General features: G+C 44.9%; 1 protein-coding gene and 1 pseudogene across 1 annotated transcript in view; both read right to left on the minus strand.

The window, feature by feature from the left end:
* The window catches only part of ABCA13 (ATP binding cassette subfamily A member 13), a 271,361-nt gene that overhangs the window by 207,559 nt on the left and 36,592 nt on the right, over positions 1 to 27,210 (minus strand). Inside the window, 4 exon segments of the mRNA XM_056857874.1 lie at positions 1,096 to 1,196; positions 1,521 to 1,735; positions 7,054 to 7,189; positions 7,191 to 7,248. Of these exon segments, the coding sequence (XP_056713852.1) occupies positions 1,096 to 1,196; positions 1,521 to 1,735; positions 7,054 to 7,189; positions 7,191 to 7,248 (510 nt within the window).
* LOC130484893 (U6 spliceosomal RNA) lies at positions 7,614 to 7,700 on the minus strand (annotated as a pseudogene).

The following is a 27,210-nucleotide window of genomic DNA, read 5'->3' on the forward strand; positions in this document are numbered from 1 at the left end:
CATCACAGGAGCCTTGGGTTTGGCAGAAACGTCTGCAGGGCCGCTCCACTCACCGCAGACCCAGTCCATTTTTTGAAAGATCCAGGGGAGACTCTAGGTTCAAGGCAGAATCCCAGTGGTGGTCTTCACCCGACGATAAGGAACCATCCCCTGTTGGGGCAATTGTAATCCGGGACCCCGACGGGTCCGCTGGCGAAGGCTCGTGTGTCGGCTCCTCGATGTGGAGGGCTGGGGGCATGTTCTGTCCTGGGGCAACACTGCGATCCGTAGTGGCACTTCTCCTTCGAGCTCGTCCTCTTCTGCGAGGTGTCCCATCTGGGCAGGGAGCGGGAGTTGGTTGCTCCGAACGAAACGGGCAGGCCGCAGCAAAATGACCCATGGCACTGCAAACAAGGCAGGCTCCCCTTTGAAAGTGCGACACTCGGTCTTGCGCGGGTTGAGCTGGTCTCCGTGGGACAGGAGCTGCGCCCCTCAGACGTGTTTTCTGGCTACCTCCCTCCTTGGCCCGACATCGGGCCAGGGTTATGAATTGGTGGGGGCTTTCCACTTCTTCCGCCAGTAGGATCCATTCCTCTAGGGTGGCTGGATCCCGTTGCATATAAGCCCAGTTCAATATTTCGGGGTATAAAGCTTCTCGGAAATAATGCACCCGGGTAGCCTCAGTCCAATCCACGATTTTACTCGCAAGTCTCTGAAACTCATCAGCAAAGTCTCTGACTGATGAGGATCCTTGATGAAGCTGTAGGAGGGCAGCCTTGGCCTTCTCCCCTTGGAATGGGTCTTCAAATCATCGTCTTAATGCTCGCATAAACTCGTTGAGAGCGCGGATGGATTGGGCCCGGGTGTCGAACTGGAGGACCATCCAATCCACGGCTTTTCCTACCAAAAGTGAGGAAACGAACCATACTCTGCTATTTTCAGTGGGAAAGTTATGCCCTGTTCCCTCATATAGCTGTCCACTTGGTGTAGAAAACAGGGCAACGTATCCACGGTGCTGTCATATGTCACTCGTAAGTGGGGCTGATTCCACTGCACAATCGGGGTCCCCGGGGGTGGTGCCGGTGGTTGCCCAGGTAGTGGTTGGGGCAGCGGCACTAGGGGTGGCTGGGCGGCTGCGCTGGGGGTGCTTGTGGCAGCGGTACTTGCGGCTGTGGCTGTGGCGGTACCTGCGGCTGTGGCGCCGGAGGCACTTGCGGCTGTGGCGCCGGGGTTTGAGATCACTTTAGACGGTCGTATTCACGCATCAGTAGGTCCATTTGGTCCTGCATACGGGCCATACGATCCGTTAGGCCCCGGTTTTGAAACCGTAGGACATGGATCTCCTTCTCGGATCCTCCAGTACATCGGGGTTGGCTGACTCGGAAATGGGTATTCCATTCCTCCCCTGTATATAAGTCCTCATCATCCGAGTACTCCAGCATGTCGGAAGCGAAAGCAAGCCGTCGTCTGCGCGCCAGATCTCGAGGCAGGCCACCATCCGGGGAAAATGAGGGGAAAGATTGTCCCAGTCCCCTGCCCACCTTCGGTCATACATCAGCTTCTGCCACTGTTTGCGCCCTAGCAGCAGCCGTGTCTGCCAACAGTTGCTCCTCCACTCGCTTCTGGTCAGCGAGAGCCCGATCCTTTTCGAGTTTGACAGCAGCAGCCACTGCCACGATCGGCAAGGCCTCTTGCTGCAAGAGTAGCCCGATTTCTTTAGGTTGGCCCAACAGCGGTTGGACTCGGGGAGCCAGATCTGCCGAGGCCGAGCCAAACTCAGGGGTCAGCAGTTTCAATTACTAACGAAATTAGAGAGAATTTATATAAAATGGTTTAAAGGTGGTATATAACTCCAGAAATGATAAGCAAAATGAAAAAAAGGAGGCACAGATTTATGCTGGAAATGTGGAAAGGAAAAAGGCACTTTTATGCACGCCTGGTGGATATGTAAAAAATTATTTTTGGGGGGGAAAAGGTTAAAAGAGAAACTAATAATTTGATTAATATGAGAGTAAAAAAGAAATCCTGCATTTTGATTATTGGGGATTCCCCAAGAAAAAATGGATAGAAATGATAGGGTCATTTGTCAATATAGCTTTGCTGCTGCAAGAATTGTAATAGCTAGAGTCTGGAAGCCAGTAAATAAACCTTCAATTAGGGACTGGAGAGAAAAATTATGGATGTATATGAGGATGGCCAAATTAACAGAATTCCTACACAGAAAATATATGGAAGAATTTAAAATAACATGGGCGAAGGCCGTCACATATTGGGATAAACTGGCAAAAATGGATTTTACTAAATTAGTTAGTGAGTTATAGAAACAGGTTTTGTATATTCTTTATATTATTGTTAATAACGATATCTTTAAAACTGTTTAGACACTTCTTCGGAAGTCTGGTGATGGGTCACTTTTTATGGTGGGTGGAGGGGCAAAGTGGTTCTTTGAACTTTCTATGTTTTTTATTTAGATTGTATTAATGTAGATTATTTCATTGATACTCTTTTGTATTTTCTTTTATATTTTCTTTTATTATTTATTGTTCATTTTATTTCATGTTATAAAAATACAATATATATATATATATAAAAGACCTCACTTGGAATACTGTGTCCAGTTTTCAGCTCCACAATTTAAGAAAGATGTTGACAAGTTGGAGCGTGTCCAGAGAAGAGTGACCAGAATGGTCAAAGGTCTGGAATCTATGAGGAGAGACTTAAGGAGCTGGGTTTGTTTAGTCAACAGAAGAGAAGGTTAAGGGGTGACATGATAGCCATGTTTCAATATTTGAAGGGATGCCATGTTAATGAGGGAACTAGCTTGTTCTCTGTTGCTTCAGAGACTAGGACACGGAGTAATGGATTTAAACTAAGAGAAAAACGATTCCACCTAAACATTAGGAAGAACTTTCTGAAGGTGAGGGTGGTTCGATGGTGGAATGCGCTGCCTTGGGGGGGGTGGAGTCTCCGTCTTTGGAAGTCTTTGAGCAGAGGCTGGATGGCCATCTGTCGGGAGTGCTTTGATTGTGGGATCCTGCATGGCAGGGGGTTGGACTGGATGGCCCTTATGGTCTCTTCCAAGCTTGTGTGATTTTGTGATTTGTGGGAGGGCCTCACTTATCTGCCTTTCATGGATGCAGAATATGTTAATCTGCAGTGGAAGAAGAGGGAAGACTCATTCCTGTAATAGTTTATACATTTGCACTTCTGTCACCAAGGGTGTGCGATGCACGCATAGATAGCCTGCATGTACTGGAGTCTGTGCATTTTGTTGGATTTCAATTTTTGTTGTTAAGTCACAGCTGACTGTAGGGCAGGGGTGTCAAACTCAATTGTTACGATGGCCAGATATGACATAAATGTCACTTGGATGGGGCGGGACATGTCTCAGCCCAGATCGAGAGTGGGGGTGGGCTGCCTCGGCTGGCTTGCGGGCCGGATATGAGCTTTCAAGGTGCTGGATCCAGCCCGCGGGCCTTATGTTTGACATCCCGGTGTAGGGTTTTCAAGGCAACAGAAGTACAGAGGTGGTTTGCCATCGCCTGCCTCAACATCACATCCCTGGTATTCCTTGGAGGTCTCTCATCCAAATGCTAGCCAGAATTAGGGCTGAATGTGTGTAACTGGCCCAAGGTCACCCAGTAAGCTTCCACAGTGCAAGTGGGGATTCAAACCTGGGATTCCCAGATCCTAGTCCAACATCTTAACCACTAGTCTAGTAAATGAAGACTTCAAACACATGTATTGGACATAATCTGTAGTTAATACATTTTGGAAGAAAATATTACTTAACGCATTCCCATCTAGGATGCTCTCAGGCCGATATCTTCAGATCCCCAGGCATGAACGCTTATGCCCATGTGGCTTAAATTTGCCTGATACAATTGATCACATCCTCTTAGACTGCTCTCTTTATGTGACTCTGCAGGATAAACTGTTATTTACTTTGCTCCAGTCCATGAGATACAGGAACAATGAAGTGAAATGTAAATTTTTATTGAGTGATCAGGATCCTAAAATTACGGCTACTGTGGCTGAATTTCTTACAGGAGTTGTTAAAGAACAATAAAAGTTTTATTAACCCGAATTGTGAATTATATGTATTGTCCCTTGGAGGTATATTGTTGTTTTATTTTTATTCTCTGGCATGTCAATAAAGGTTAATGATGATGATGATGAAGAAGAAAAAATTACTGGAGATACAATGGATCACTAAATTCCAAATGAACCTAAAATAGTATTATTGGGATTAGTAACAGATATTGTTCTTCTCATGGACACACCTATGATTTTGGAACTAATAACTGATGCTGATAATTGCAAAAAGCTTGAAAGATTAAAAAAACTATTGGCTGATAAAAGTCTGGTTGATTGTAGAAGTACCGAAGTTGGTGGAAATTGTTTGTGTCAAGTTGCAAAAACCTAGTTTAAAAAAAAATTGTGGAAATCATTATTTGGAAGTGAGAGTTAAGCTGATCTTTTAACTGGTACAATTGTGTGATGTTACCATGAGCAGCTGTAGTTTTATATATATTTGATATTTCTATTGAATGTTGATTATTCGTGGGTTATTTTGTTAATGTAAGATAATGTATGCTTTATTGGTATGAGGTTGTCTAATATTAATGAATTAGTAACAAAAGTTAGAAGTATCTTTCTAATTGACCTGAGTATTAAATTAAGTATTATAATGTTGTTATTTCTGGAGCTGTATTTTAATATTTCTTTCATATTTTAACACATTTGTTATCAGGCATATTTATTATTATTTATTAAAGTAAGGAAAAGCTTAATTAATGTTACATTGTGGAGTTTTTTTTTGTATTCTATACATATTTAAAAAAATTCTGGGTGGGGGAAGAAACTATTACTTAAAAGAGTAAATTAAGAGCAAGAGAGTTTCATAGGCACTATGTTAACAGTGCCCTTGTACTATCAAGTTTCCAGCATGTAACATCAATCTGGCCAACTGCACACACCATTTTGAGTCAAATCATTATTATTATTTATTGTTGCAGGGATTTCCCGAATCAAACTGGAAACAACTGTGTTATTCTAGTATTTCTCTAGTATTTCTAATGTTCCTATTGTTATGCTTTTCCTCACACTCTGCATCCAAACCCTGCTTTGAATCATAAAGTCATCTCTCATTGGTAGTAGCCAAGTCAGTGGGTGTGGACACCGTAAGGTTGCCAGGTGGGTGGTTTCGGCGAGCAATTGCCTCCCAATTCACCTGGCTGCTCCTGAGTAGCAGTCACATGCAAATAGGGCTGTCGATTCAATTCCATCCAAACCAAAAAACAACCGAATTTCCCCCGATTCGGCGGTTTCCAGTTCGGATGGAACCAAATTTTAAAAAAGGCGGGAAAACGACGAGCCAAATTCGGAGAGTTCGGGGCGATTGCCGAATAAATTCAGCAAATTTGGGGGCTCCGAACCAGCAGCATAACTGTCACTTAGTAAGCAACTAGAAGCATTCTCCCACGGCCAATGGTGGCCAAGCCAGGTCTTCTCCTGGCCAATCAGAACAGGGATTCTCCCTTTTTTGAATTTCCCAGGACAAGAGTAAAAAAACTCCTGTCCTCCCGCCCCCACTCGAGTCTGGATTCCTTCCATTTTGGTGGTTCTGCTCCGTCCTGGCTCTGAGACATCCTGATTAATCCCGATGCCTGCTTACTGGAATAGGACTGGATTGGATTTACTTCTCGTCCCTGCTCCTGCTGGAAGATATCCACACAGTTTGATTTTGGGTTTTTTCCTCTATACCTTTTCTCCTGTGTGTGTGTGGGGGGGGGGAAGCAGTTTCTGTGAGTGGGGGGAAGCCAAAGGGGGGATTGCAAGTTGTGCCGGTGGGGCCTTCTGTTTGTGCCCGCTCACCTCTGTGGGAGTTAGCGTTGTGCTTTTTTCTGCCCGTGGCCAGTGGCCAATCCTCGCCTGGAGTTGAGCCAGCCTGTGCGGCGGTGCACATGTGTGAGTCTCTCCCTCTGCTCACCAACTGCCCCGCCTCTTCCTTGGGTCGTTTGTAGGTGCTTTCTGCTTTGAACCGAGCTGTACTGGGGTTTTATGGCATATGCATAGATAGCGCGCCTCTGTCCCTTTCCATGGTTTGCAAACTCCCAAGGTCGCGCGTCACGTGTTGCTTTGCATGGTTTTGCAAACTCCAAGTCCAAACGGTCTATTAATTTCTATTCATTCCAATGGGCTGATCATGGGGGGGACCCCTTCCGGGCCCCATACTTTGGGACCCCCTGCCCCAATCATCACCAAACCTGAGAGGGTACCCTCAAGCTACGCTGAAAGTTTGGGGCCTCCCCCTCCAAAAATGCCCCCCCCCGGAGCCACAGAAAGGCGTGAATGTGTTTTTAATGGATTTAAATGGCTGAATTTATTCGCGAACTCCAACCTTGTTGCCGAATTGCACGGATCCGAATCAGGGGAGTTCAGACTTCGGCATTTCCCGAATCAAAATGGGCTGAATTTTGCCGAATCTGAATTTTACAAAAAAAAAAAATTCAACAGCCCTACATGCAAATGCAGCCGCACACACACAATTACATCACTTTCAGGTTTACTCCCAGAAGCATCACATAGCCAGAGCTGCTTGAATGCTAAAGCAGCCATGCCATTGTGGGGCTTCCTGGGGTAAACCTGGAAGTGAACTAATTGTGTGCACATGCCCTAGCTCCACCCTCTAAAACCTCCCACAGATTGAGAGGAGGGACCTGGCAACCCCAGAATATGGGCACCTCCTCCTGTGGAACTACACATCTTATTTGGGTGGGGGGTCTCATTTTTGAGCTACAATTAGGGTTGTCAGCCTCAGGTGGTGGCTGGAGATCTCCTGGGATTACAACTGATCTCCAGGTCACAGAGATCAGTTCCGCTGGAGAAAATGGCCACTTTGACAATTAGACTCTATGGCATTGAAGTCCCTTCCCTCCCCAAACCCCACCCTCCTCAGGCTCCACCTCCAAAACCTCCCACAAATGGTGAAGAGGAACCTGGCAATCCTACCCTTCTCCCAGGAGTAGAATTGAAGGAATGCATTTCTGAAATGCAGCTCATAATAATTACCAACCTCGTGACATGTTGATGGAACTGCATTTTTGTCCAGATGGGGGCCTTCACAGTCCCATAAAGAAACAAATGTTCTTGGACAGTCAAAGAATCAAACAGCACATTATACTGAGGACATACTCCCAATGGCAGCAAGGTCTGTCTCCATATTCTTCCCGTTGACTATAATGTTGCCCGAGCTAGGGCCTGTTAACATTTATCTGAAACACAAAAAGAAGAGAAATCAACAGCAATACTATTAGCATGAGGAGACAGATTTGGAAAGATCTCTGAAGGAGAGGCTCACTTGCCATGGTTGGATGTTGTGTAGTGCTGAGATAGGGTTGCCAGCCTCCAGGTACTAGCTGGAGATCACCTGCTATTACAACTGATCTCCAGCCAATAGAGATCAGTTGACCTGGAGAAAATGGCCACTTGGATAATTGGACTCTATGGCATTGAAGTCCCTCCCCTCCCCAAACCCCGTCCTCCTCAGGCTCCGCCCCAAAAATCTCCTGCCAGTTGCAAAGAAGGACCTGGCAACCCTAAGCTGGGAGTTTGACCTGATGGCCAAATGGAAAAAAAAAAACCCTCCTTGAGCAGAGACCATGCCAATCTTCTCTGTATCGTTTCAATTTTAGCATATGTGCTGCCGAAGTGAGGATTATTTTAATTGTCCTTGCAGTACTTAATGGTAGAGATTAATTTTTTTAGTTGTCCATTCTATCCTCTACTGAATACTGGTCATGCATCCTGAGTAGAAGTTTATGTATTTTCTGTTCATATAATTTCCATTCATGTTTTTCATGCTATTCTTATGTAACCACTTCAACATTATCCTCCCCCCCCCATTCCCTGGCCTTTTACCATTTATTTGTTTTTTTAATGTATGGGTTTTATTATACTTTCATGTTATTGTGTGTGTGTTAAGTGCCGTCAAGTCACTTCCGACTCATGGCGACCCTATGAATCAATGTCCTCCAAATCATCCTATCTCTAAGAGCCTTGCTCAGGTCTTGCAAACTGAGGACCATGGCTTACTTTATTGAGTCAATCCATCTCTTGTTAGGTCTTCCTCTTTTCCTGCTGCCTTCAACTTTTCCTAGCATGATTGTCTTCTCCAGTTACTTTCCAGAATTTGCAGTTATGTTATTGCTCTCATAAATAATACAATTTAAAAATTGGGGGGACACCCTTCCTCAGCACTGGGAATGAAGGACCCAAAATGGCCGTAAAAATGGAAATTTGTGACTATTTGCCTTGCCCTAGCCTTTAAAGGTTCTTGAGATGTGATAGGACAAGCTATCCAACAAAATTCATCCATGTAATGCCCAGAACAGCATGAGGAATCAGCTCCTTCTGTGGGAGGACAGCACCTCCTGGACAGAACCACAGGATTCAACCCACTGCATCCTTCCTTTAAAGTGGAAGCTGCAACTTCAAAGAAGGTACAGTGCGGCACTCAGCTAGGGCTGTCGATTCGGTTAGTCCTGAAATGAAAAACAGCTGAATTGCCCCTGATTCGGCGGTTTTTAGTTCGGATGGAACCGAACTCAAAAAAGGCGGGAAAACGGGGAGCCGAATTCAGTGAGTTCGGGGTGTTCGGTGAATAAATTCGGCAAATTCAGGGTTCGGCGCAGCAGTATAACCATCAGTTAGTAAGCAGCATTCTCCCGTGGCCAATCGGTGGCCAAGCTGGGTCTTCTTCTGGCCAATCAGTCACGATTGAGTGCATGAGCCCAGCTGCTGCATGGCCCGGGGAGAGAAAGAGAGAGTATCTGTTTGTGTGTGAGAGAGATCCCCCTTGGGGGGGGTGCGTGTGCACATTTGAGCCATTCCGTGACTGCAGGGGGCATATTTTTTGGGGTAAAGCCCCCAAACATTCAGCATAGCTTCAGAGGACCCCTCTTGCAAGAACCCCCAGGTTTTGTAAAGATTGGATCAGGGGGGGCCGAAATATGGGCCCCGGAAGGGGTCCCCCCCTTAATATGCATTTTTATTCCATTTATAGCACACATTCGCACCATTCCGTGGCTGCAGGGGGTGCATTTTTGGTGGTAGAGCCCCCAAACATTCAGCATAGCTTCAGAGGACCCTTCTTGCAAGAACCCCCAAGTTTTGTAATGATTGGATCGGGGGGCGAAATATGGGGCCGGGAAGGGGTCCCCCCATCCTTAATGTGCATCTCTGACAATGGGGGTTTGCAATTAGCAGAGCTTGCCTCCCACGCCCAAAGCTCCCAGCCCCGACAAACAGCTGAGCTGCGGGGAGCAAGGGTGGGGCAGGTGCAAAGAAGATGGAACAGAAGACATCCACAGTAAGACCCATTTTGGGGCTTTTCTCTATAATTTTTCTCCTGTGTGTGTGGGGGGGAAGCAGAGTCTGTGTGTGTGTGCGGAGGGAGCAGTTTCTGTGGGTGGGGGGGAGCCAAAGGGGGCTTTCGCCCATTCTGCCCCTCGAGTCTCTCTCTCCCTGGTTTGAGGGAGAGCTTCAGTTGTGTGTCCTCAGGTTTTCCCTCATTCATAAGATCGGTTAGGTCTATTTTGATGCTTGCTCAAAACTGGTTTTCAAATTGTGACTTAAAGAATGCATTTTCCTGGTCCCAAGTCCAATGCAAAAGGGGAAATTCCACCCCCTCCTGCTCCTTATGAATAGCTAGCATGCCTCTGTCCCTTTCCATGGTTTGCAAACTCCCAGGCGTCACCTGTTGCTTTGCATGGTTTCAAATGTGTTGCTTTGCATGGTTTGCATGGTTGCCAATGTGTTGCTTTGCATGGTTTGCAACCTCTTTGCACCTGCCTTGCCCTTGCTTCCCCCAGCTCAGCTGTTTGTCGGGGCTGGGAGCTTCGGGAGTGGGCGGCAAGCTCTGCTAACTGCAAACCCCCATTGTCAGAGATGCACATTAAGGAGGGGGGACCCCTTTCGGGGCCCATATCTCAACCCCCCCTGACCCAATCTTCACAAAACTTGGGGGTTCTTACAAGAAGGGTCCCCTCAAGCTACGCTGAAAGTTTGGGACCTCTACCCCAAAATATGCCCCCCCGGAGCCGTGGAAAGGCACGATTGTGTTTTTAATGGCTTTATTCGGCCGAATTTTCCCCCGAACTCCGGATCTCATGCCGAATTGCACGGACCCGAAGCGGGGGAGTTCGGACTTTGGCATCTCCTGAATAAAAACGGGTTGAATTTTGCCGAATCTGAATTTTACCAAATTGTTTTTTTCAACAGCCCTACACTCAGCATGCTTTCTCCCCAACTAGGCTTACCAGGTCCTGTAGCTCCATCAGCAGGTGCGGCAGGTGCGCCTGGTGCGATGCGTGCACACATCCTGTGCTATGCGCCTACATCACTTCCGGATTTACTCGGAAACAATGCAGACGCTCTAGCAATCTCTGACGAAGCTCTATGGTTTCCACAGAGTTTCTGCGGAGGTTGCTAGAGCATCCATGTTGCTTCCACGTAAACCCAGAATTGACATAGGCATGTTGCGCAGGCAAGTATGCATGCACTGCCCGCCGGCCCTCAGCTGGTCAGCGGGCAGCCTGGTGGATTGGCGGGATTGTACCCACCACCTCCAGGCACTTGGCAACCCTATCTCCAGCCAGCATGGTGTAATGGTTAGGAGTGATGGTCTCTCATCTGGAGAACTGGGTTTGATTCCTCGCTCCTCCACATGAGCAGCAGACGCTAATCTGGAGAACCTGGTTGATTTTCCCACTCCTACACATGAAGCCAGCTGGGTGACCTTGGGCTAGTCATTGTTCTCTCTGAACTCTCTCAGCCCCACCTACCTCACAAGGTGTCTGTTGTGGGGAGGAAAAGGGAAGGTGAGGGGCTGTGGCTCAGTGGTAGAGCATCTGCTTGGCATGCAGAAGACCCCAGGCTCAATCCCCGGCATCTCCAGTTAAAGGGACTAGGCATGTAGGTGATGTGAAAGACCTCCACCTGAGAACCTGGTGAGCTGCTGCCAGTCTGAGTAGAAAATACTGACTTTGATGGACTAAGTATCTGATTCAGTATAAGGCAGCTTCATGTGTGATTGTAAGATTGTTTGATTCTCTTAAAAGGTAGAGAAAATCAGCATATAAAAACCAAGTCTTCTTCATCTTTTAATTTAGCTGTAAAAAGTGGTTTCCGGGGGAAATCTCACATGTCCCCAAAGGTCACCTTTTGTTATTAAAAACAAACCCCAAAGCAATGCAGAGAAATAGCTAGTTAAAATGACTCCCCCCGCCCCCACAAAAAGACCAGGTGGAAGTAAAAAGAACAGGCTTTAGGCTGGAACTGCATAAAAAAGCTTTTCATGTGAAAACTGGAACTACAATGGTTGACTGTCTCAATGAAACTGCAGCTGCCATAGAGAATACTTTTCCATAATGGGTGAACAAAACCCATCAGAGGGAAAGGGAGCCTTGGCCCTGGTAAGGAAGGATAACTGTGAAATCCTACGAGGGCAGATTTTGCAATCAATCAGCAGTTCACTGGACTGTTCTTTGAATTGTACGCTAATCTATAGGTGAACAAGATTTGAGTCCAGTATCACCTTACTGGAGAGAGCCAACATGGCATAATGGTTCAGAACAGTGGACTCTAATCTGGTGAACCGGGTTGGTTTCCCCACTCCTCCACATGAAGCCAGCTGGGTGACTTTGGGCTAGTCACATGCTCTCAGGCCCACCTACCTCACAAGGTGTCTGTTGTGAGGAAAGGAAGAAAAGCGATGGTTCCTAGTTAACCGGAAGCCTCATTTGCCACCTGGGCCAAGGAGAAACGAAAGTCAAGGTGGGCGGCGGCTCGCCTGGGCAGCTGGGGCATGAGGCAGGAGGTGCCTGCCTCGTGCTGTGGCCATGTGAGCCAGGAGGAAGGGCCAATGTTTGAAAGGGCCAACGGGAAGTTTGAAAGGGCCAATGGGAAGGCAGCTTGGGTTTTGGTGGGCGGGGCTTGGAACGAGGGACCGGAGGCTGAGGTTTTCACTCAGGTCCTCCCATCCCCTTTAAAGTCGGGGCTGTGACCCCAGGGAGCTCAATCCATCTCCTGCTTTGTCCCACCCATCCCACCCAAGGCATGGGGTACTCGGTTTTCATATTGTCGCAGCTTAGGCAGTCGGGCATGGGAGCTGGAATCACTTTGCTTGGGAAAGTGGCTTGCATGCCCCTTTCCTCGGGATGGGGGACCCCAATTAGGGGTTTTGGGGAAGAGGCTTAAGGGGACAGGACAAGATCGATGGTCAGGCAGCCTCTTCTCTAAGTGGTGTGGGTAACACCTAGTGGCGAACGTCCTGGTTTCAACCTTAATAGCACCACCCCTTCCCCCACATACCACCACGGCATCGCTGTGGGTGGGATCATACATCCTGCTGCATTGGGGTCGGCTGATGTACCTGCTTCAGCCCAATGCTGCACCAAGGCTATTGTAGCTGTTGCCATTAAGCTGTGGCTACTTAATTTTCCCAATAAAGTTATTAAGTTCTCATTCCAAAAGTTTAAAAAGTTATCAACATATTGTAGAAAGGGCTGTTGAATTAAAAAAATTTGGTATAGTTCGGATTCGGATTAATTCGGCCCGTTTAGATTCGGGATATGCCGAAGTCCGAACTCCCCCGCTTCGGGTCCGTGCAATTCAGCGGGAATTCAAAGTTCAGGAAAAAAATTCGGCCGGATAAAGCCATTAAAAACACAACCACGCCTTTCCGCGGCTCTGGGGGGGCATTTTTGGGGGTAGAGGTCCCAAACTTTCAGCAGAGCTTCAAAGGACGTTTCTTGAAAGACCCCCAAGTTTTGTAAATATTGGGTCAGGGGGGGCTGAGATATGGGCCCCGAAAGGGGTCCCCCCACCCTTAATGTGCATCTCTGAACAGAGCTTGCCACCCACGCACAAAGCTCCCAGCCCCGACAAACAGATGAGGAGTTTTTTATGAATGAGGGAAAACCTGAAGACACACAACTGAAACCCCCCCTCAAACCAGGGAGAGAGAGACTCGAGGGGGAACACACACCCCAGGCAGAACCGGCAAAAGCCCCCTTTGGCTTCCCCCCCCACCCACAGAAACTGCTCCCTCCCCACACACACACAGACTCTGCTTCCCCCCCACACACACACACACAGGAGAAAAATTATAAATTAAAGCCCCCAAAGGGGTCTTACTGTGGCTGTCTTCTGTTCCATCAGGAGGGGCTGGGGAGGACTTGTAATCCAAGACGATTCCAATTAGGCACGGGACGTTTTGCTCTGGAGATGCACAGGATCAGCTGATCCATTCATCCCAATAGGGAAAAGGGGAAAGGGGAAAGCCCATATCTCGGGACCCCCTGACCCAATGTTTACAAAACTTGGGTGGTCTCTTAAGAAGGCTTGTCTGAAGCTCCCCTCAAAGTTTGGGATCTGCACCCCCAAAAATGCGCCCCCTGCAGCCACGGAAAGAGAAAAGGGGGAGCCGATATTTCTGCCCCCACTGAACCCATCTTTACAAAGCTTGGGTGGTATCTTAAGAAGGATTGTCTGAAGCTATGCTGAAAGTTTGGGGGCTGTATCCCCAAAAAAGCGCCCCCTGCAGCCACGGAAATGGAAAAGGGGGGGAGGGAAAAGGGGTGGAGCCCATATCTCGAGACCCCCTGACCCAATGTTTACAAAATGTGGGTGGTATCTTAAGAAGGCTCATCTGAAGCTCCACTGAAAGTTTGGGGTCTGTACCCCCAAAAATGCGCCCCCTGCAGCCATGGAAAGAAAAAGGGGGGAGCCCATATCTCGGGACCCCCTGACCCAATGTTTACAAAACTTGGGTGGTCTCTTAAGAAGGCTTGTCTGAATCTCTGCTGAAAGTTTGGGGTCTGTACTCCAAAAAATACGCCCCCTGCAGCCACAGAAAGGAGTGCATGTGCACAAGCACCCCCCACACACACACACACGAGGATTTCCCTTTCTCTCTCTCTCCCTGGCCGGGCCGCACAGCAGCTGATTCCTCCAGTACTCAATCCTGACTGATTGGCCAGAAGAAGGCCCAGCTTGGCCACCGATTGGCCAGGGGAGGAGAATGCTACTTACTGACGGTTATGCTGCTGCGCCCCGAATTGGCCGGATTTATTAGTGAACTCCCGATCTCGCTGAATTCGGCCCCCCCGGTTGCCTGCCATTTTTGAGTTCGGTTCGTCCCGAACTAAAAACCACCGAATCAGGGGAAATTCAGCTGTTTTTCAGTTCGGGCCGAACCGAATCAACAGCCCTAATTGTAGATGTTAATAAAGTTTGAAATGTTAATAATGGTGTGTTAGAAATTTTTGACTATGGATTCTCTGGGTTGGTCCTGGGTTGGCAAGGCAATTGTAAGCCAGCTTGATTCTCCTTAAAGGTAGATAAAAGTGTCTTCAGATGCAATGGGGGAAAAAAAGAAAACCATTTTCCTCATACTTATACTGAAAATTACCGGGGGGGGGGGGGGGTTGAGCAAACAGAAACCTGGTGTCATAAATCAGTGTGATTATCTATGTCAGGGTTTGAACAGTTTGGCTAGTTATAGATAACAGATGATGAGAAGGTACCACAGTACTGCACTTCCTGCCTTCTGGCAGTTTACTAGTTTTATTTAAACCATTTGTTCACACAGTTTCGCAGGGCCTGTAAGACTGAGATGTTCCACCAGGCCAACGGTTGAGGACAGCAAGGGTGTATAACATGGTTGGCCTCCCTCCCCCCCCCCCCCCGCTTTTTTTTTTGTTCTGGTTCCATCTTATTGCTCATGGTGGAGGGACAGCCTGATTGCCTCTCTATGGCTTAATGTTCTATAAATGGCCCTAATTTGGTATAATTGGATTTTAATGGCTTTTAAAATAAATGTTTATAAGTGTTTATAATTTTTTATTGATTGTTGAACTTTGTGTATTGGACTATTTCATAATTGCTAGCCGCTATGAGGCCGGCCCTGGCCAGGAAATACAGCGGGGTATAAATCAAATTAAATTATCACACAAATAAACAAATAAGACACTGTCATTTTGTCTGCAGCAGAAGAGCACTGCCGCTCTACCAGAGCTTCCCTATGAAGTGGCTTTTTGCCATGAAAGTCCATATTCTGTGGAGGGGTTTTCCATCAATGCTGGCCTCCCTACCCTGCACCCCCTCCCTCCTGAATCATTGTATCTTGGGGGATGTGGAATACAGCAGACTCTGCTGTGGCCTATATCTCACACCATATATTATTGCTTACTGACTGTACGGGCTGGTTTTTAACCATTGTTTTAACTGTTTTAGTGTGTTTTATGATAATTATATTTATGTGAGTCGCCCTGAGCTGAGTCTTGGCTGGGGAGGGTGGATTATAAATTTAATTAAATAAATAAATACGAAAAAATATTGTGTGCCCTTCTATGCAGAACTCATTTAGAAAAGGAGTCAGAAACCCAAAATGTCTAGCACACATTTTTTGAGATGGCAGCAGCGGCCATTTCTTTGACTCAGGGAGAAGAAGAAGAAAAAAGAGGAGGAGGAGAGTTGGTTTTTATATGCTGAATTTCTTCACCACTTAAGGAAGTATCAAACCGGCTTACAGTCACCTTCCCTTCCTCTCCCCACAACAGACACCTTGTGAGGTAGGTAGGGCTGAGATAATGTGATTAGCCAAAGGTCATCCTGCTGGCTTCATGTGTAGGAGTGGGGAAACAAATCCAGTTCACCAGATTAGCCTCCACCACTCATGTTGGAGGAGTGGGGAGTCAAACCCAGTTCTCCAGATCAGAGTCCACAGCTCCAAACTCTTAACCACTACACCACACTGGCTCTCTTTATTGGGCAGTCGGTGTCTACTGTTTCTCAAATACCTGTGGGTATTGAAAGGGTTAGATCAGTGGCTTCATTCCCATTAGCCAGCAGGAATGTTAATCAAGACGAATGAATCTAGTACCCAGCTCATTCTTATTAGTAATTTATGTACCTTGACAGATATAGTGGGGGGGGGGGAGAGAGAAAAGATTTTTTAAATATTTCATTAATACAAAAATAAGAAAGATTATTAACTTTTTAATGAAATCGCTTTTTTAAAAAATGTGTCTAGGAGGGATTTTCATCTTGGTTATAGCTTCTCACTTTTTCCTTCATTAGATATCCCCCAAGTACAAAGCCTGTAAGTGTAAGAAAGAATGAAGAAGCAAGAAACAGAGGCTCCCAAGTAGAAGTAATTTTAAATTTCTCATCCCTGCTGTTTTGACCTGGAATTACCTGTTCTGATTTCACTTCAGCCTTGCACAAAGTGAGCCAGTGATTATTGTCTATTTCCTTGCACCACATTTCCCCTCAAAACGTATACATTTGTACATCAAAATAATTCGGCACTATATGCCACATGCATACCAGACTTCTATTATACACAAACTGGCTATAAAAAGCACACAACATACCTACATAGTACAAGCAAATGTACAAAGGCAAAAAATAAAAAGTGGAGAACTGAAGGCATTAGCCTTCAGGGGGAATATGGACATGAATATAAACAATAAATACATGAATATAATAAAAATAGGAAACATTTACTCCTCTCAATTTCCATGAAAAAGACAAGAAACTTTTTGGGGGAGACCCGAGAGACAGAAACCCACCAGTCTGAACAGCAAAGGGAGCCTGCCTCTGCGGATGATGACACAGTCAAAAACCCGAGAGGGCATTCCCTCTGGAAGGTCTTGTTCATCAAGAGTAGGAGAAATATGAAAAGTGCAATGTTGGATTTGCCTTGGGAGGGCCAGATTCCCTGGGAAGACCCTGTTTAACCATGATGCCCACTTCATGACTTTGGAAAATCATCATCCTAATTTGCTGACAGTGAGGCTAAAATAGGATAACACATGAAGTTGCCTTATACCTAGGTTGTTTATGCATGGGTACTTTCACTCACGTTCGCTCCCCATCTGTCCTGACTTGGAGTTATGCATGAGTTTTCCCTCCATTAGAGATGACCTGGATGGCAGCCCTCACAAATCCCAGGACTTCCCGTCCCTCTATTAACCCAATTCTTCCCTCTCCCCTGAGCTCAGCCGGCTTGAAATCCCCATGCATAAGGCAAAGCACAGGACACAGAAGCTTGGTTTCTCTCACAGCAAGAAGACAGCCAATTACAAAGCAAGATGTCAAGGGGCAGAAATTCAAATGCTTCTGGCTTCCTCGGAGTTCTATCTGAGCAGAAGGCTTTTAAAAACGAGGCTCCCCCCGCCCGCCATTCCTTTCAAATAGCTCCGTTTTTTGTTTTTGTTCTGAAAATGCTCTGAAAATGCCTTTTTATGTGGCAATTGGGTTTGGGGGGGAACTTTTCTCTCACTACAGCCAATTACAAAGCAGCATTTTAAGGGGCAGGGATTCAAACACTTCCTGATTTGAGCTTGGAGACTACTGGTGCATAGACTCCCAACAGGAAAGTATGGATCCAGCAAGCAACGAACCCCAGGTAAAACTCCCATGCATAAGCGACCCTAGTCACAGCATCGGTCTATCAAGGCCAGCACTGTCTGATGTTACTGGCACCGGCTCTCCGGAGTCCTATGAACGTAATGAATGAAAGTGTTTTATATTAAATGAAATATATGACATAGAGATCAACCTAACATGGTTTTGGTATACTTATTCTAAGATACACTAATGAATTTATTAGTTTTAAGAGGTTTTTTCAGGTTCATGTATTCCTGAACATAGAGAACAAAGAGGAAATAATAAATTTCTCAAATGAACATCGAAGACGATAATATAGTCAACTCAACCATTGAGGTGACTTCTAATGAAATGATGACATCTAAAGTGCTTGTGCCAAAGCAACGAAGATATTTGCAACAATAAAGAAGAATCATCATACTAACATCAACATGATGTCTTGAACTTTGATTTTGAAAAAGAAGAAGAAGATTTGCTTGTGGACTATGTGCTAATGAACAAATGGACAATTGCTGAATGAAAAACTCAAGAAAATTGAAAGACTCTACAGCTTAATAAATGTAACAAAGTTATGTTTTTGAATTTCTGTAACATGTTAAATATTTTGCAGGAATGAATCCTGCAAATGTACAAGGAAAGGGTGTCACGGTCTCTGACATAATTATGGTATTGTGTGTACATGTGCAGAATTAATTCCATGTAGAGCTTGAACACAACATACAAACTGAACCACAAACTGCAGAGGTTTGTGTAATGAAAAGCCTGGCAACAGCTTGCAAAATGCAAATATCCTTAGAACAGGCTGACTGAATTCTCTCAAGGTCTGAATTCTTTCAAGAGCTAACTAACTTACCCTGGTCTTGTCCTTGAAGGAACAGAGTCATTCTTCACTATCTGCCAGAAAGGTGTATCTGAAATTATCCTTCCTGATTCAGCTGCCAGCTGTCAGCTGCTCATATATCAAGAGCAGAAAGGTCCTGCTATCCTTGAGAAGGTCTACTCAAAGACCTCAAGGCTATAAGTGCAGTAAGCTTCTTGCTTTCTATAACCTTGCTGAAGGCTATGTTTCCTACTGACCAGATGATTACATGTTACAATGTGAGCAATAATTGTGTTTTATGATTTATATAGTTATATATCGTATTGTAGATTTATAAATAGTCTCATTTAATGCATATTGTACTGAAGATGAGAATGGTATGAAAATTGAGTATATGGAGTGATCATGGAACTCAGAAATGATTGTTTATACTTTAAGCAAAATAACAGAAAGGAAGCCCATATTTGGTCATGGGGAGAAGCTAATAACCTGAACAGCTGCAACTAAGACATTATTGCACTGCTCATGTTATCTGAAAGTGGGGAGAAAGATATCCCTCCTGATGGTAAAATTAACACTCTTAATGAGCCTGAAACAGTATAAATACAGCCACAGTAAGCCCAGAGAATGAGAACCTTCCAAAGGCTTTCAAGAAAAGGCTGACTGGTATGTATGGCTTAAATACATTACTCTAGGCTCAGGAATGGGCTGTGAATCAGGGTTTTTCTCTTAACAGCTTTTTAATTGTCTGATTCTGGTTTATAGGTAGTTTTTTATATATAGTGCTTGTGTTTTTAATTGTAAGCCACCTCGAGCAGACTATGAAGAGGTGGCACAGAAATATTCTAAATAAATAAATGTACCATATTTTTCTTAGAAGGGAAGTATCTTTAAAGGAAAGATATAATATTTTCTTCCTTTGAAATGTGATGTTGGAGGAGAGTGTTACGGATACCGTGGACTGCCAAAAAAATGAAATCAGTGGGCTATAGATCACATTAAGCCTGAATTGACCCTAGAAGCTAAAATGACTAAACTGAGGCTGTCATACTTTGGACACATTATGAGAAGACAAGAGTCACTGGAAAAGACAGTCATGCTAGGAAAATTTGAAGGCAGCAGAAAAAGAGGAAGACCCAACAAGAGATGGATTGACTCTATAAAGGAAGCCACAGCCCTCAATTTGCAAGATCTGAGCAAGGTTGTTAAGATTGTTTGGAGGACATTGATTCATAGGGTCACCATGAGTTGGAAGCAACTTGACGGCACTTAACACACATAACATAATATTTACAAGTTTGTCAATTGTTTTATATTTAATTAGAGTTTATTTCATCGTTTGGAAGATGGTTCCAATGTAAATGCGTGTTGCCCAAATCCATCTCATTATTATTTTTTAATCGGATCTTTATAAAGCAGAATGTGTTGGTGGACCAGGGCAAATTTTCATCCTCTCTCCCTCTGCTGAAGAGGCTTTTTAAGGGATGGAGCATCTTCTGGGATATAACTGCGTGATCCTAGGGAGGCTAGATAGGCTTTTTTTGAAGGAATTACTTTCATTCCCTGTTTTTACTTTGCAGTGGATAGCAGGGCATGACCCCTCTCCCCGTTGCCTTTATAACCTTTCACCTTTTAATTTAGCAGACTAACAGTCCAGTTCTAAGCAGAGTTTAAGCCTACTGAAGTCAAGGGGCTAAAAAGGGTGTAATTCTGCTCAGGGCTGCATTGTTAATAACTTAACAGTTGCTACCAGAAACTGCCTTAGTCTTTCTTCTGCATAATGCAGAACTGATATTAAAAAGGGGGAGCCTTCTGATCCTGCTGTCACTTAAACGGCAAAGACCTTTATTGCTTCCTGCCAGAAGAGGAGTTTATTAGTTTCATTTATAATATTTATAAATGGCACAGTCTATCTGAAGACACTCAAGGCGATACGGAAACTTGGGAGTAGACATATCCCAAGCAATAAAGCAATGCTGAAGGAAAGGGGATATAGAAGACGAACCAATTGTTTCGAGAAACGATACTCTTCTGCATCAGAGTCTGACTCTATCAACCAAGCTGTCATTTAACATGTGGATTTTTACATGCTGGGAGCAGATCCCTGGAGGCTTTTGAATTCTGCTGCATGCCGGTAAAGCAATGAAAACATAAAAGGCACCAGACAGATGGCTGTCACCCTTGACCTGTCGTATAAATGAGGGAGCCACTGCAAGGAAGATTGAGTTTTGCCTTATTACAAAGAAATCATATCACACAAGAGTGGAGGTGGGCAGCATGTGTTGCTTTGTCCACAGACATTTTAATTATATATATATATTTAAGCAGAAGAACATATAGGGAACAGGTAAGAAGCCTAATACAGAAACAAGAAAATGAGAAAATTGATTGTAGGAAGTGGAGCACAGGTAGAGAAAGTCCTCCAAGTGTGTGTTATTAAATGTGAGTTCAAGGAAGAGAATTGCAGAGGAGGAGGAGGAGGAGGAGGAGAAGAGCTGGTTTTTATATGCTGACTTTCTCTACCACTTAAGGAAGAATCAAACTGGCTTATACAGTGTTGCCAACCTCCATGTGGTGGCTGGAGATCTCCTGCTATTACAATTGATCTCCAGCCGATAGAGATCAGTTCACCTGGAGAAAATGGCCGCTGATGGCGAAGAGGGACCTGGCAACCCTAGGCTCACAATCACCTTCCCTTCCCCACCTTGTGAAGTAGGTGGGGCTGAGAGAGCTGTGACTAGCCCAAGGTCACCCAGCAGGCTTCATATGGAGGAATGGGGGAACCAACCCAGTTCACCAGATTAGCCTCCGCCACTCATGTGGAGGAGTGGAGAATCAAACCCAGTTCTCCAGATCAGAGTCCACAGCTCCAAACCACTGCTTTTAACCACTACACCATGCAGCAAATGTTATGAAGTCACATCAGACTGTTCTGGGTGACTCAGGTCAGGCCTGATTCAGATACAGGCATGCACTTAAGAAGCAACGGCATCGAGTTAGTTACTCAATTTTGGATCATTTAATTCTTAGCCAGAGGTACTCCTCAGTAAACACTTCATGTTCATTAAAGGTGCAGTACACAAATAATACTATTGGAGAATCTCTACTTCATTGTAAACTTTTATTAAAACACAACTACAGGCTGAATATCCCTTATCCGGACATCTGATATCCAGACTGATCTGAAAACTGGACCTTTTGAGTAAGGCTGCCAGGTCCCTGTGTAACGATACCCTTCTATACCCCCTGTAGTATGGACACCCTTGGACTCTCGTGTCTGTACATTGGGACCGTTGCTGAATGGCAGGGGAGGCATGGAGAGAGACAGTACCACACTCCAAGACACAGGAGCACCCCAGACACCCCACCGGACATCGCTGTGCGGAGCCAGCAGGGACCTGCAAATGGCACACAGCACCTGGACCCAGAGAAGGGAAGGGGGCCTGAACTCCATCTTGGATCTGAATGCACAGCAGAACAGAGAACTCCAAAACCTGCTCCTGAGCCTCCCTGCCAGAAACTCGCCCCTGGAACAGCTGCCTTCCTGGACACCTTTGCATAACCAAAGACAGGGCCGGCATATCAAGATCTGCTTGATGACTTTAGGCTCAGAACAATAGCGTTTTCCCCTTCCACACCTTACATTCCTTCTCAGGGCAGGCTAATTCCATCTTCTCCTTCCCCTCCCTGCTCCCAGTTCTTTCCAGATGTCAATAACACAATCACTGAGGGATTGACAGTCATCAATAATCCTCTCATATTCCTATCACCCTGGCACACACCTTTTCACCACTCAATCTTTCTCCAATTTTAAAACAACGTTACCTTTGTGCCCCACTGCTCCCATGCCCTGTGAGTCAGTCTGCCCTGGAGGGCAGAATTTGACTATAAAACAGAGGGACCTGGCACATGTCTCTCTCTGCTTCTCATTTTGGATCCAGAACACAAGATGTGAGTCCTACACCTGGCGTGTAGTCCTTTTTCCCCTTCCCTCGTGCAGCTGCTATTCTGGAACCTCGCTCTGCAGGAAAGGTGACTATGACTCTCTTTACTGCTATCCCTTTTAGAACTCTTGTGTGGGTGTGTGAATATTGCGTGCAATTGCGCTTGTATGATTTGTGCCCCCTTTCCCCCTAAATAAAGTACATCCTTTTTTGACTGCATTCAGTCTCTTTAGCCATTTGTTCGTTACTGGTTTTGCTCACCTTACGTAGACACAGGAATAGACCTTGCTAAAGCCTCTCGTTAGTGCTCTAAATTTGTCTCCAAACTGACTAATTCCCCCATTAAAAGTTGGAGACCCCAGCATTCCCCGTAACACCTGTTGGGGCGGAGCCTGAGGAGGGTGGGGTTTGGGGAGGGGAGGGAGTTCAATGCCATAGAGTTCAATTGCCAAAGCAGCCATTTTCTCCAGGTGAACTGATCATTATTGGCTGGAGATCAGTTGTAACAGCAGGAGATCTCCAGCTAATACCTGGTGGTTGGCAACCCTACTTTTGAGCCAGCATGCAGGCAGATTGGTGCCATCCAGACTTTCCTGACTCCTGACCACTTCCTGGTCCCTCAACTGCTTTCAATGTTTCCTCTCACCTAAAAAAATAAAACACAGGTGGAGACTAGGTGGAGACTAAAAGCCTGCCATTGTTAGTTTATTTGTTGTTGCTCTTGTTTAGCAGCTGATACAGGTATTCTGGTGAGATAGGCACACCTTTGCTTTCTAATGGTTCAATGTTCACAAAATTATTAAAAATATAGTTTAAAATTACATTCAGGCTATGTGTATAAAGTGTATCTAAAACATATATAAAACTTACATGAATTTCGTATTTAGACTTGGGTCCCATCCCCAAGATATCTCATTATGTATATGCAAATATTCCAAAATACAGAATGATCCAAAATATAGACCACTTCTGGTCCCAAGCAGTCCGGATAAGGGATACTCAACCTGTATTGCATTCTTAACATTGACTAAATCAACAGAGAAGTATACCGTCCATCATTGTTACATAGATAATTAAAGGAGAAGAAGAAGAAGAAGAGTTGGTTTTCATGTGCCTACTTTCTCTGCCACTTAAGGGAGAATCAAACCAGCTTACAATCACCTTCCCTTCCCCTCCCCACAGCAGACACCCTGTGAGGTAGGGGAGGCTGAGAGAGAATGACTTGCCCAAGGTCACCCAGCTGGCTTCATGTGTAGGAGTGGGAAAACAAATCCAGTTCACCAGATTAGCCTCCGCAGCTCATGTGGAGGAGTGGGGAATCAAACCCGGTTCTCCAGGTCAGAGTCCATTGCTCCAAACCACCACTCTTAACCACTACACCACGCTGGCTCTCTAGAGCAGTTACATGAGTCTATAAGTTTCTTACTCCAAAAACAAGCAGGTCACAAGCAAGGAGACCCTTCTGAGAAGAACTTCTCAATCGATTCAGTCTCTTGTATATACAGGATTTTAACATCATCTCCTAACAATAGCTAACTGATAAGGGTGTAAAGTCTTGGCTAACTCATTACCTTATAACTTCAAACATCATACAAGGTTATCTACACTTGAAATGTCTTCTTAAAATATGTTAAAAAAAAAACCTCTTAGTTCATCATTGCTACCTTTTATCTTAACAAATTCTAATTTAAAATAGTGATTACAAGTTTCCCATACATATGAATCTCTTTTGGCCCTCAGCCAACATACTCATCTTTGAACAATATTCTAATTTCTTTCTTTTGCCCTTTTTTTCATTTCTGTGAAGCTGGACATTCTTGCCGTACTCAGACGCTTCTGCACCTGGGCCACAACGATAATATTTATTGGAATGTGAAAGGCAGTTTCTAATCTACACAAGGCCATATAATTAGGTTACTACTTTGTTTTCTTGCTCCTCTGTTGTGTTCTGGGTCTCTGGACTCCCTCTGGGGCAAGCTTAACTGACGGGCCAAGCTAGCTCTGTTTCTGTGCACGAAACACAAGAAGTCCAGCCAACAAGCCTGGAAGAAAATCCATCCTGGACATCATTCATTGTTTTTCACCAGTTACTAGATTGGCTTTGCAGAAAATACATAAATCTGGAGCAGTTGTCAGAATTCTTTTGAATAAAACTGAATTCTTCCTTTAGAAGCAGCATTTACTTTAACTATGCCAGGTTGTAAATCTCAGCCAGAGATTCACACACTCCTCTGCTGAAGACTGCAAGAGTGTGCATATGGTCCCTCCATACAGCCACCCCCACCTAAAGGGTTTGCCAACCACCAGAAGGAAGAAGAGGGAGTAGCACAGCCCATGTGATGTGGCTGCTGCTTTAGGAGTTGAACTGTATGTTACCCTTAACCCACGTTACAAGCCAAGGGCAATCCCTTGTAAGGACAAAAGAACAGCCATGCTGAATCAGACCAGTGGTCCCTCTAGCCCGAAATCATGTATCACACAGAAGCCAACCACCTGATCTGGCCAACCAATGGCATAACGAAATCTCCTAGAACTGGTATTTAGGGGTTGATTGCTGGTGGGTATGGAGGTTCCCTTTAGTCACCATGACTAAAAGCCATTGATGGCCCTCTCCATGGATCTGGAGCCAGCGTGGTGGTTAAGAGTGGTGGTTTGGAGCAGTGGACTCTAATCTGGAGAACCAGGTTTGATTCCCCACTCCTACATATGAGCAGCAGACGCTAATCTAGTGAACTGGATTTGTTTCCCCACTCCTACACATGAAGCCAGCTGGCTAAATAAGGCCTAGTCACACTCTCTCATCCCCAACTACCTCACAGGGTGTTTGTTGTGGGGAGGGGAAGGGAAGGTGATCGTAAGCTGGTTTGATTCTTCCTTAAGTGGTAGAGAAAGTCAGCATATAAAAACCAATGCTGCTGCTTCTTCAACCCCTTTTTAAAAGGCATCTGTGCTAGTGGCCATTCACTATGTCCACTAAAGCAGTGAATCCCACAATTTAATTACTCTTTGAGTAATGAAGTGTTTCCTTGTAAGAACATAGTACTAGCCCAGAATATCAGCTATCATCAGTCAGAGGAGCACACAGAAAGCCTTAGCTTTCAGATTTACTCCGTAGCATGTTGGAGTCCTTTGGCCTCTGCCACTTGGCTTAGACTAGGTCGCATAAGTTTTTATAATAAACAGTGTGAACTCTAAATGAAAGAAGGTTATTCTTTAATGATTCAGCTCGAATTACCAATAAGTCTTAAGCAGGACCACACTAGAGCACAATGGCCAAAATATTTAATATTTAACATATTCTCCTTATCCTTTAAAACAGGCAGACTCTCTCTATATATATATATAAATTTTGCAATCTTTACCATCTCTGATTTATTTGTTATTAAAAAAATCAGGAAGGGTGAGTGCCGCCTTTCCATTATCAAATGACTCAACCAGGCTCTATTAACCTCAAATAACAGACAATGAAAAAATAAGTGACTTATTTTACCTATACTGCCAGACCCACAAGGGCAAATCCTATTGGAAAATGGAACTTTACTAAATCTGCCCTTCAACTCAAGTGACGGCAGAGCATTCAATCGGGCCATCGTATAGGTTCTCCTATACTGGGGGAAGATTAACAGATTTAAATACTCCGGTACACTTTGCGGGAAAATACCCCAAAAGAGGGCGGAGCAAACTCTCCGTGCTCTATTGTGCACACTATTGCGATCTAATAAAATCAAGCTTTTGTTTTAATCTTAGTCACCACCCTCCTTTCCCTGCAAGAAGGTTATAAGAACTTCAGTGAGTGATGCACTTGGGTTTCTTGCCAACAGACTCCACCAGTGCAACACTGGAAACTGAAACACCCAAGAGCAAGTAGATACAAGACAATGAGCATGCTACACCATCAATGTTAATTTCCTATAAATCTGAAGAGTCTGGGAGTTTTCAGTTTAGGAAACAGATGAGTAAGGGAGGGACATGACAGAGGTTTATAAAATTATGCATGGGATAGAGAGAGTGGACAGAGAGAATTTTTTCTCCCACTCCCCAAATACTAGAACTCTAGGGCATCCAGTGAAGCTGATCAGCAATAGATTCAGGTTGGACGAAAGGAAATACTTTTTAGTGTTTAGCCAGCATCCAGAAAATGTGGGGGGAGCATGCAGAAATGCACGGGGAGAGCAAGGCAACCTCTGAAGGTTGGAAAATGTAAGCATAATCAAAGCAAAGCCCCAAAGCAGTCAGCAGGGTGACTGCGAGGAAACAGCCATGCACAAATGGCTATAGAGGTTAATCCACGCAGAGAAACACCTTCAAGTACCAGAAACTGGGGAGGGGCACTGATTTATCTCCTTATTTCCATAATTCTGTTTCTCATGATAACATGAAATGAAAAATCCAACAAAGGTGTTTCAAAAGAATATAGAGGGCCTGGAAATGGTGCTGCGGCACCGCGAATAGAGGGAACGTGAATTTAGAATGTAAAATTAGTTTACAGTGTGACTATAATTAGTCAGACATAATTACAGACATTGCATTGAAAAACATACAAACAGTTCATTTTTAAGTTAACAAAACCATAAAGATTTTCCCTCCTAGCATATAGGGCTGTTGGGGAAAAGAATTTGGGAAAATTCGGGTTTGGGTTTAATTGGCCTTTTTTTTTCATTTAAAATTACATTGTGGTTTTCTGTTTTCTCCCCCAGCCTGAGAACTAAGTCACAGATAATTAGAATTCTCCCATGAAACTGCAGAATGGGCTTTTTTGTATGCAAAGCTCCTGGGGGGCATTTTTGCAGGTAGAGGTCCCAAACTTTCAGGGTAGCAGGAAGGGACTCTCCTTGCAAGAACCCTCAAGTTTTGTTAAGATTGGGTAGGGGGTCCGAAGTTATGGGGTCTTGAAGGGGTTGCCCCCCTTTCTCCATAGGAATGAATAGAAATCTGTTTATATTCATTCCTATGGAGAAAGGGGGCATCTCCTTCCAGACCCCATAACTTTGGACCCCCAAACCAATC

The sequence above is a fragment of the Euleptes europaea genome, chromosome 11 (genome assembly GCF_029931775.1).
Source record: "Euleptes europaea isolate rEulEur1 chromosome 11, rEulEur1.hap1, whole genome shotgun sequence".
Lineage (NCBI taxonomy): Eukaryota > Metazoa > Chordata > Lepidosauria > Squamata > Sphaerodactylidae > Euleptes > Euleptes europaea.